Source organism: Myotis brandtii, unplaced genomic scaffold, assembly GCF_000412655.1.
Source record: "Myotis brandtii unplaced genomic scaffold, ASM41265v1 scaffold161, whole genome shotgun sequence".
In the NCBI taxonomy this organism is placed as follows: Eukaryota; Metazoa; Chordata; class Mammalia; order Chiroptera; family Vespertilionidae; genus Myotis; species Myotis brandtii.
In genome coordinates, this window is record NW_005355881.1 from 1251032 (window position 1) to 1262615 (window position 11584).

An 11584-nucleotide genomic window follows, 5' to 3' on the forward strand; every position below is an offset into this window, starting at 1 on the left:
TTGCAGCCAAGAAAGTAGGCTTACTCGTTTAAGAAAATGGCTCCAAGCCCAGAGACACAGATAAGCCAGTCCTCTAAAACCTGGCTCCAGGGAATATGGCTCTTGAGCCCAGTTATGTCCCTGTGTCACTTCAACAGTTAAGACAGACCATTTACTTGGTTTCCAGAGAGTAACACTGCTCCGATATTCTTCCCACGTTATGGTCTTCAGCATACTGTCACACACACCATCTTCACTTTATCCTCACAACCACCCAGAGGGGTACTCAGGGTAGACACTACTAGTCTTACTTGGTGAGAAAACCAGGTTAAAAAGACTTCTCTGGGGGAACTGGGTGGAAAAGGTGAAGGGATTCAGAAGTACAAATTGGTAGTTACAGAACAGTCACAGGGCCCTGGCTGGTGTGGCTCAGTTGGTTGAGCATCGTCCTGTGCACCAAAAGGTCACAGGTTTGATTCCCAGTCAGGACACATGCCCAGATGGTGGGTTTGATCCCCAGTCAGGGTCAGGGTGAATGCAGGAGGGAACTGATAGATGTCTCTCTCTCTCTCTCTCTTTCTCCCTTCCTTTCTCTCTAAAATCAATAAAAACATATTTTTTTTAAAAAGTAGTCACAGGGATATAAAGTACAGCATAGGAAATAAATATAGTCACTATATTGTATTGCTAATGTATGGTGCCAGGTGGATACTTGAAATATCGGGGATCACTCTCTAAAGTGTATGCTTCTTCTAACCACTACGCTGTACACCTGAAACTAGCACAAAATTATATCGAATGTAAACTGTAAATGAAAATAAAATTTCAAAAAAAACTTATCTGAACTTTCTCTTGTCCCTGTGCCCCCTATAAGAGGATGATGGATGCAGAAGAGATTCTGATTGAGTGAACCCTGAGAGAATATTCTCTGTAGTTCGAAAATAATTTCTGCTTAATGCATAAAGCTGGAGGGGAAAAAATCTGGGCATTTAGGAAGACACGAGAAATATACCAGATGGGGGCACGAAAAGGTAACCTTATCTAGAGCAAAGGCTCTCAACTTCCGCACCAGTGATATTGGGGCCAGAAAATTCTTGGGGTGGAGGGGCTTTCCTGCTCACTATGTAGTAGCTATATGTAGCTCACTGGCTAGATCCAATAGCATCCCCCCCCACCCATACACAAAATTGTGTCGACCCAAAATGTCTCCAGACGCTGCTAAATGTCCCTTGGGGAACCAAACTGCCTTCAGTTGAGAGACACTAATGTAGCAGGTCTGTTTGGGTTTCTTTGGGTGCTTAGAAGAGGAGAAGAAAAGTTCTATTGAAAGATAAACTGTGGCCGACTTAGTCGGTTTGGCACAGTGGATAGAACATCGGCCCTCGGACCAAGGTTCCCAGGTTCAATTCCGGTCAAGGGCCAAGTGCACGAGGCAACCAATCGATGTGTCTCTCTCCCATCAATGTTTCTCTCTCTGTGTCTCTCCCCCTCCCTTCCACTCTCTCTAAAAATCAATGGAAAAATATCCTCTGGTAAGGATTAGCAAACAAAAAGAAAGATAACCTGTTATATCAAGCAAGCAGAACTATCTCTAACCTGAGTAGGGTCTTCCAGAATGCTCTTGTGGCTTCTGCAAGACAGCAGAAAGCCATAGTTCAGTGCCTGACTTCCTTTCAGTAAGCTAACGGGAAAATTAGAATATGGCCGCTGATCTCCCTAACTGGGCAACCCAAGTCCTTTCTATAGCACAGAAGCCAAAGGTTTGCCACTTCAGACAGTAGGTTTCCCCAAGTCCTTGCCCTGCCCCACACCGGGGTGGGGCGCGGGTGTTCCTGGGAGGGTCGCCAGGAGTTGGGCATCAGGCTGCTCCAATCTCTCAGGAGATCCCATCCTTTCCTGAACCAGGGACGCTGCTGCTGAGACCTAGCTCCCTGGTAATCTTGTCAATCAGATACCTGCCTTATCTGCTGCTTGTAAATGTTTCCTGCTCCATCAAAATCATCTGATAACCAATATGGAACATTTAAAACAGGAAAAGCAAATCATTTCAGGTTCACCCCCACAAGTGTAAGGTGTGTTACCAGCCTGCTGGGAAGGCAAACAGGTTGCGACCTGTGTTATGACAGGATGATTGCAGGCTCTGTAAGCAAATGTTCCGATTTCCCTGCTTCTCCCACAGGTGGGCTCAACAAGAAAATAGACAGGCTTGTTCATTCATTCCTGCAATGCCTGAGTCTACACCAGGAGCCGCAAACTTTTCACAATATGTAAATGAATGAATGTGGCTGTAGGCCAATAAAACTTTATTTACAAAAACAGGCTCAGAATATTGTTAATAACTATAGTTTGCGACTACAGTTGTAATAAGTATAGTTTGCAACCCCTGGTCTGCCTAAGCCAGAGAATGGATACTCTGGCTATTGTGTAAGCATAGGGTACATGTGGGGGGGGGGGGGGGGGGAATTCAAATTCCTACAGGGGCCACGTAGGTAACAAATAAAAAATAAAAAATAAATAAATAAAACAGTCCTCTCTCCAGCTTTTGTTCTCCCGCATTGGATAAAAGCATGGGTCTTGCAGTAAGATGGACGACCTGGTCTTGGAGTGTAAGGAATGGCCCTGGCATTCAGCCTGGACTCGGGCAGGCAGCAGGAGGGCATAGCTCATGCCCACCCTAGGGGAGCACTTCCCCTCAGCTCCAAGGCTGAGGCAGCGAGGCAGGCACGTACCACGGTGCCACCTGACCTGGTACAACTGCTAATACACTGCCCCTGCCCAGCAAAGGACTTCTGTGAACCTTTCTCGTTTTTAAGACAATGCATGGACCCAACAAAATAAGTCCTAGCCACCCATTTATGACATGTATACACCCTGTACGTGAGGAGGGGATTTCTCTGCCATATCTGATCAAATATACACCTAAGGCCTTTTTGTACAAGTCTGTTAGCAATTATTTCTAAATCCTTTGATGAGGGAAGGAGGAGGGAGGGAGGGAAGGAGGGAGGGAGGGTCTTCCAAAAGGGCTCTTCAAACTCAAATGACCCAAGAATTAAAGGGAAGATGGTATTTTGCAATCTAGGCCTCATGTCATTTGGGGAAAAGGTATTTCTACTGCAGGGTGCTTGGCAACCGGACCTGCTCCACGAAATGCCAGGAGCACCCTTCCAGGCTTTGGGACGTCCCCTCCAGCAGTCCCAAGAAAAAACACCTACATGTTTTTAGGGGTGAAACCACTGGACCAAGAGGCATTAAAAATTAATTATAAGCATTAGAATACTTTTTCCCCCAAAAAATAAAGTATGTTTTTAAAGCTCTTCTTAAAATTCCCCCTAAAAGTATTGAATCCCCAATATATAAAAAATGGGTGAAATGGGCTTCCAACTTAAAAACTCAACCTGTATCTCCACCCGCTAATAAAAAGTTGCTACCAAAAATGGAAAAATATGCGGGGGGGGGGGGGTGTTTTTATAAGGCCAGAATGGCTTTCTTTTTAGAACACTAGAATACAACAGAGAAATTAGAGTGAAGCCCTAGCAGGTTTGGCTCAGTGGATAGAGTGTCAGTCCACGGACTGAAGGGTCATGGGTTCGATCCCAGGCCCTGGTCAGGGCACATGCAGGAAGCCAATCAATGTGTTTGTCTCACATCGATGTTTCTCTCTCTCTGTCTCTCCCCTCCCTTCCACTCTCTCTAAAAATCAACGGGAAAATATCCTCGGGTGAGGATTAACACAAAAATAGAAATTAGAGTGAAGGGAAAAAAAGGAAGGAGGTAGAGAACCTTGAAATGTACCAAAAATAAAAAGAACCCAAACACCTAAGAGAGCCAAAGGCAGAAGGAATGAGCGAAGCAGGCAGGGTGACACTAAAGGGAGGGGTGGGGAGTGGGGAAAACCGAAGCACACAGGCCCTGTGTCTAAGGGGCAGGATCGCCCAGCCGGTGTGGCTCAGAGGTTGAATGTTGACCTATGAACCAGGAAATCACAGTTTGATTCCTGGTCAGGGCACATGACCAGGTCTCGATCCCCAGTAGAGGGCAGGCAGGAGGCAGCTGATTAATGATCTTCTCTCATCCTTGATGTTTCTATCTCTCCCTCTCCCCTCCTCTCTAAAATCAGTAAAAACATAAAAATATTTTTTAAAATAATAAAGGAGCAGGATGTGCTCAGCTCCAACTGTTGTTAGAATTCTCCGAGTTCTCTAGGAACTCAGAAATATAAGTTGTTATCTAAAATCTCATAATCTTCAAATGTTGGGTGACTAACAGGAATTATATTATGTTGGTTAAACACAGCATTTGCGACCTACGATTTGGTTTTAATTCCATAAAAATATTTTTTAAAATAATAAAGAAGGAGGATGTGCTCAGCTCCAACTGTTGTTAGAATTCTCCGAGTTCTCTAGGAACTCAGAAATATAAGTTGTTATCTAAAATCTCATAATCTTCAAATGTTGGGTGACTAACAGGAATTATATTATGTTGGTTAAACACAGCATTTGCGACCTACGATTTGGTTTTAATTCCATAATCCTAAAAGAAAGAAAGAGGCCAGGGAAGGGAATGGGAGAGGAACGTGTCCAGAAGAATTAGTTCCTCTTAGGAAAGCAGATTCTGCATGAGAGGGGTTGCCCTTACCCTGCAAACGTTCTATGCTACACTGAATTACAGAGTCGACGTCAGCCATTTCTTCTCTTTACAGCTAGGCCCATGGTTGGCAAACCGCGGCTCGCGAGCCAGATGCGGCTCTTTGGCCCCTTGAGTGTGGCTCTTCCACAAAATACCACGTGCGGGCGCGCACGTACAGTGTGCTTGAAACTTCGTGGCCCATGCACAGAAGTCAGTATTTTGTGGAAGAGCCGGTATTTTGTGGAAGAGCCACACTCAAGGGGCCAAAGAGCCGCATCTGGCTCGCGAGCCGCGGTTTGCCGAGCCACAGTTTGCCGACCACTGAGCAAGGCTATTCTCCTTTGCCAGCTCCTGGCTGCTCAGCCCCAGGGAGTTTTGCAACCGAAAAACAAACCTACAAGCAACCTTATGGTGTCCCTAGTCCCAATCCTTATTTGACAATGTAACTGAGGCTCAGAGATAGGAAACAACCGCCCAGGTCACACAGCCAGTCCCCAGGTGCAGGGGGCTAGAAAGAGCCCAGTCTCTAGGTTTGCGACACTTTCCCTCCAGTGTCTCGGTCCTGCAAGCTCTTCTACCAGGACTGAGGGTGACGGATTACTCAGGAGCATAATCGCGCCCCATGGATAGTCACCCATGCTTTGCTATTTTCCACATCCTGAGCGCGTTCTATATTCATAAGCTCCCACCCCGGGTCAAGCTCCGGGGAGATGAGACAGCAACCGTAGGATACTTTTCTGAGGACAATGGTCCAGAGGGGGGCACAGATTGGCAAACACATTAATGTGGTTAGGAGGTTTAAGTGTTATAGAGATGGTATTAACAGAGGGATGGAGAAGGGAGAGACTAAGCATAAGCTGTCCAAGTTGGCCAGCTTCCAGAAAGAGAGATGGGAGCCAATTCTTAAAGGACAGGTAGGGACTCAAGTGTGTGTGTGTGTGTGTGTGTGTACGTGGACACACAGGGAGGAGGCACAAGGAGGGGACAATATCTGCTTTGTGACTTATGGGGCAGCTGGTGAGAAAATGTTGCCCAGGAACTTAATAGCTGGCTAAGTTAAGGTTTGGGGATTATCTGTGGCCTTCACGCTTCTTTCTTATTCTTTCATCTCAACAGCGATGGTAGCTCCTGGGTGACAGGAGACCTAAGCTCAAAGGCAGCTTCTTACTCTCGCCGAGGAGGCACCTTAACCTCTCTAAGCCTCTGTGTTTTCATCTGTGAAATGGAGATGATGAGAGCCCTTACTCAAAGGGCTATTATAGACATTAACATAGACACCGGAAAATGGGGGGCGGGGAGGATCTGAAGCTATAATGTCATGTGATAGCACAGTGTAAGCACTGCTTTTATTATTACCAACACTATTATATATGTCTTTCACACTGCGATCCCCCAGAATTTATTTCAGACCCTCCAGTTTCACCTCCTAATACAATTAGCCCTGTGCAGTCCAACACGGTAGCTGCAAGCCAGAGAGCCACTGACATTTAAACTAGAAACTCAGTTCCTCGGTTACATTGGGGTGGAGGGGCTTTCCTGCAGCACCTTCTCCAAGGTGTCATCAGCAGTAAAGCCACTTTCTCATCCCCTCGTGGCTTGTGACTGTCATACCGAACAGCACAGGCCTGGGCCATCTCTAGAGCTGCTGTTGTAGTTTGTGTGTTTATTCTATTGAGTGTAGGGCCTGGCTTAATTTTTATTATTATTATTAATTATTTATGTCACTTGGCTCAATTCATCTTAACAACCTTAGGAAATCAATGGTAGCAGCGTCATTATCCCCATTTCAGTAGATGGGAAAACGAGGCACAAAGAGGTTAACTTGCCCACAGCCACGGAGCAAAAAGCAGAGCTGGCATTTCGCTCTATAATTTGAGAATGAAAATAGATTCGTGTGCAGAAACGTACCCTCTCACAGTTCTGGGCATTTAGCCGCTGCTAGGTCTCTTCCCGTGAAAGCAATAATCTTGTTTCCTTCAACCTCAAATCCCCAGAGCCCACTCCGGCGCTCCCTAACGCAGGAAATGCATGAATACATCCTTACTTAAGTGGTACCATGGGTCACCCTGCCTCCTCCAGTGTCAGGAGATTTGGCCTCCTGGTCCACTAAAGCATCTCTCTCTCTCTTTTTTTTTTTTAATCGAAAATATATCTAGCCTGCATCAGGTAATGTTAAAGCTAGGTTCCCTTAGTATGATCCAAGATGGTGAACAGATGTTCATGTTTAGTTGACTGGCCCTGGCTGCCCAGGGAGGGTGGGGTCTGCAGTCCAGGTCTCTGCACAGTGAGAAGGAATGGTGAGGAATTACCGGTCTACCGTGAGCAATGGGTGGGGAGGGCAGCTGCCTCTCACCACAGACCTAAGCCCATTATTTTACAGATGAGAAAACTGAGACCAGAAGGGAGCATGTCTCAGCCACACAAACACCTCCAGGCGGAGGTGAGAGCCATCCTGCTGGCGTGGCCCAGGAGGAAAATACTCTCCAGCCACATGGGGGAACCTTCCTAAAGGACGAAACAGAAACCCAAGAAAAAGCCCCAAGCCCTAAAGCACAATTTCTCTGTCTCATCTGGATGACTGCCCTGTCCCCAAAACAGATCTGAAAACCCGCCACAAATTTCAACACAGGCCCTTTCTGAGCTGCCCTGTTCTGCTCTACGTCAACGACAGCCAGCGTCAGGCAGGTTGCTAAATGCCAAGAACACCGGCTCTTAACGCCGCCCCCCGCCCAGAGCTGCCGTCTTCTCACTCCAGCCTTTGTCCCACCGTGCGGACACCGTTCGCGGTGGCCCTTTACCTGCTCCTTATTGTTACTGTTCAGTAAGCCGGGTTTCTTTTTCTTTTTAATGGGGCTTGTGGATGTGTCCTGTGGCGAGTGGCCATTGGAAGAATGCGGAGGGCTGGGGAACTTTCTTTTCGGGGCTGTTCTGTCGGCGGAGCCAGGATCTGAAAGAGACACACAGGACCACACGTTTTACAGCAGTCAGGGAGGCCTCGGCCTCCTCGGGGAGGGGGCAGGGAGGACACAACCCATTTCGTTTCGGTGTTCCTCCTCCTTAGAATACACCCCTCACCCCGCTTTCTGTTACCCATCTCAGAGGTCAGATGGTCTTTCTGTGGCCTGCATAACATTTTTGTAACAAATTTAACTCACAACCAGAATATAAAAACTGGGAGACTTTACAAAATCACCTAGATTTTTGGCTTCTCTTAAAAAGAAACAGATCAGGACCTTCCTTCCATGGCCTTCTGGCAACAGATACAGATCTGAATACCAGCTAGCCATTTTTACATGAAAACGTGTCCTCCGTTTTGCCACAATCCCCCCTTCCCTACTGATCTCTGATGACGAGGCGATGGCCCAGCTACCACGCACGAGTCGTCACACAGGCACCGGTATCGTCCTTTAGCCCAAAGAAATATTTTTCTCCACATCCGTTCCTGATGGCAAGAGCAGGAAACCATGAAAGATAGACCAGGAAGGCCACACATTTTAAGAAAGCAAAGGCAAACATACTTCTTTATGGAAGACAACGTTTATTCATGTTTATCAGGCAAACCATGTGTAACTGTGCAAAATATATATATATAACCCACCCACCAGAAAGTCCTCATGGCTCAGCCACCGTTGGGGATTATGTCTGCAACTCCCCTCCAAAGAGGCCAGCACAAATTACCTTCTCACTGAGTCTCATCCGTGCAATGCTAACCTCACCTTTGTCAATCCATTCTTTTCCATTTTAATTCTCCCAGAATCTCATTTAAACAGATATACTTCCTCCACCATCCAATCTTCACCTGCAAGACTGTGAATCCGTTCCATGCCCGACAGGTGACTTGTTAGCTTAGGGATGATACAATGGCGCGGCCTGGCGCACCTCACGTGCTGAGAAATGAAAGCTACAGGCAGCAGAAGAGGAAAGAGCTATGCGAAGAGTACAGGTGATGGGATGGGACGGGATGGGGGGGTCCAGAAAAATGGTTATCCCCAAAGACAGCCCGAGGACGTTCCTCCTCCAATTGTAACCCCCAGGCGCATCCCAGCACGCAGGCTGCACCCTGTGTCACCAGCCTCCGTGTCTGGACAGGAGTCCCCGGGGGCAGATTAACAGGGTCCAAAAGGGCCACATGCAAGGCCTCCCAATGGATTTTTGGTCGGAAAGGCGGAGCAGCTTGCGGCAGGCTCGCAAAGCGAGACAGTGAACTGCCGTGACAAAATCCAGTCCCTGCTTTGGAACTCTCCAGTCTCACCAGACAGGCTTCGGGGAAATCCTGATCCAATGTCCAGGGTCTCTCGCTGAGACACAGCCCTGAGAGGAAATTAAATGCTAACCTTGAGGGAGAACAGACCCCGGGGTTCAGGGGTTCATCCCACCGACATCAAAATGGAGGCCTGGAGAGCCCCAAGGGTTGGCCCAGAGGCACACAGAGCCAGTTAGTGAGGAAACTCACTCGAGAGGTGCAGCCTGGGATTGGCACATTCCCCGGAGAAGCTTCCCCTGCCCACAGGGACCCCCCCCCCCATGCCACCATCAACCCATCAACACTCTCACTTTCTCACACAGTCTTTGACCCAACAGTCCCCTCCTAGAAACAGTCTATCACACAGGCACAGAGGAACAAGGCCCACACAAGAGGCTCCACCACGGCACTGTGAGCTGTCTCTAAGACTGGAACCGACTTCAGGCCCACGAATAGCGGACTGGCCTCATAATCCTCTCCAGCCACACGGCGGGCTGTTCTGCAGCACGGGGAGGAATGAGGCACCCCCGCGTGGACTGGTGCTTGATGATCTCCAAGCTTCTGCATCAGGTTTTTAAAAGCCACACCTGTCTAGCGCCATTATCAGACCCACACACATGCCCCCACCCCAAAGTAATATATGTATCTCCGTTGGCATAAGCCTAGAATATTCCTGGATGAACATGAAAGTACAATAGAGTTCTAAATGGGGACCGGTGGCTGCCTCGGGCGAGAAGAACCTGCTTGGGTGTGGAAACAGGACTGTTTTGCATTCTGTAACCCTTGTGTACGGTACTTACCATGTGCCTGGACAACTCTATCAAAATAAAATAATGAAATATTTAGGAGGTTCAATTTCACATCTAAAAAAAAACCAAAAAAAACAGCCCTAGCTGGTTTGGCTCAGTGGATAGAGTGTCGGCCTGCTGACTGAAGGGTCCCAGGTTTGATAGGAGACGTGCATGAGGCAGCCAGTCAATGATTCACTCTCATCATTGATGTTTCTATCTCTCTCTCCTCCCTTCCTCTGTGAAACCAATAAAGATATATTTTAAAAAAAGGCAGCAGGTGCAAACCAAAACCAGTAATGAGCGGATGACAGAGGCCTGACTCAGAATAAAAAACATCACCATATGGACAGAGTTGGGGCTGATCAAAGGAAGGTAGGTGTTTGGAATTTCTTCTGCGTAGACCTGATAAACCCAGTATCTTTGCTCAGGTGTCAGACTGTGGGTTTTTAAGAAAGGTGTTTTGGGAACTCACAGGAGATGTGTTCCAGAAGAAATGGCATGCTGGCCAGGCAAAAACCAAAAGCAAGTGGACAAAGGTGTTGATTTTGTATGTGTTGCTCCGTTTGTGGGTAAATTTTAAAGGAAGAAATTACATGAGGAAAGACACGCCAATGAGAAAAACCAGGGCATGTTGGGGAGAAATTAGTGTCTTTTGATGTTTCTCAGTGGAACACGCACTACTGAATTTTGGAAGGGACAGCACTTTCTCATCCCAAGAACCACCTCGGCACCCTCCCACTCAAAGACATCAGGACTCCCAAACTGACAACAAAAAGTGCCCCCACAATAGTGCCAAACACTCCCAGGAGTGCTACCGCTGAGCTGGAACATGGGGCAGCCCCGCCCAACGTAGCCAACCTTTGAAGCCAGAAAGAGCCAGAAAGAGCAATGACTCCCTCCAGAGTTAACGAGACTCCTCCTTGGGCAGTTCCCCACCTGCAACTGAGATCCCAGGAACGATGGTTCCCAGGACGAAGTCCCAGGCTAGCAGCAGTGGTTTGTACTTGAGCATTTACTAGAAACGCACATTCTCAGACCCCACACCAGAGCTACAGAATCAGAAACTCTAGGACAGGGCCCGACCATCTGTGGTTTCACAAGCCCTCTGGAGGATTCAGATGCATGCTGGTTTGAGATGCTCTTGAGTGTGTGTTTGGGGGATGGACTCTGAGTTCTCAAGCCTAGAAAATTCTGATAAGCCTCTCCTTACCACCCACAGCTGGCTGCCTGTGCGGCTGGTTCAGGACTAAGGAAATAGAAGTCATGCGAGGAGGCATGGTGAGAAAATAAAGACAGCTAAACAGGAGATAACCCCAGGCCAGTCTCTACTTCTCAGGGCCCCAGGCCACACCTGCAAAATGGGAGGAGAGGAGTGAAAGCAGTCAGACCAGAACTTCTTACCTGGAGCCCATGCATGTGCTCCAGGGACCCATGATCCATGTGTCACACACAGTTCTATATCTGAATGCAATTTCCTGGGAGGAAGGGCCATGCCTACTTCACCTTCTCCAAGGTGTCATCAGCAGTAAAGATTAAAAAGTACAAGGCTAGGTCCTGGCCAGTGTTCCCAGTGGTTAGAGCATCAGCCAGAAGGGCCTGGGTTCAACTCCTGGTCGGGGCTCCCTGAGGGAAGCTACCAGTAAATATGGCTCTCTCACAACCATGTTTCTTTCTTTCTCTCTCTCCCCCTCCCTCCCTCCCACTCTCTCTGAAAAAGCAATGGAAAAAGTATCCTCAGGTGAGGATTAACAAAACAAAACAAAAAAAAGTACAGGGTAGCCCCTGGCCAGGTAGCTCAGTTGGATAGAACATCGTCTGATACACCAAGGCTGCAGGTTCAATCCCCGGTCAGGGTACATAGAAGAATCAACCAACGAATGCATAAATAAGTGAACAACATATCGGTGTGTCTCTGTGTCTCTGTGTCTTTGCCCCCCCCCCCTCC

At 47.7% G+C, this 11584-nt stretch overlaps 1 protein-coding gene across 10 annotated transcripts in view; it reads right to left on the reverse strand.

Annotated features, from left to right (window-relative positions):
• The window catches only part of ZMYND8 (zinc finger, MYND-type containing 8), a 117383-nt gene that overhangs the window by 75867 nt on the left and 29932 nt on the right, over positions 1-11584 (reverse strand). For all 10 annotated transcript variants that reach the window (XM_014536371.1, XM_014536379.1, XM_014536378.1 and 7 more), the window contains one exon: positions 7404-7552. In XM_014536371.1, coding sequence (XP_014391857.1) covers positions 7404-7552 — 149 coding nt within the window. The remainder of the gene's footprint in view (positions 1-7403; positions 7553-11584) is intronic.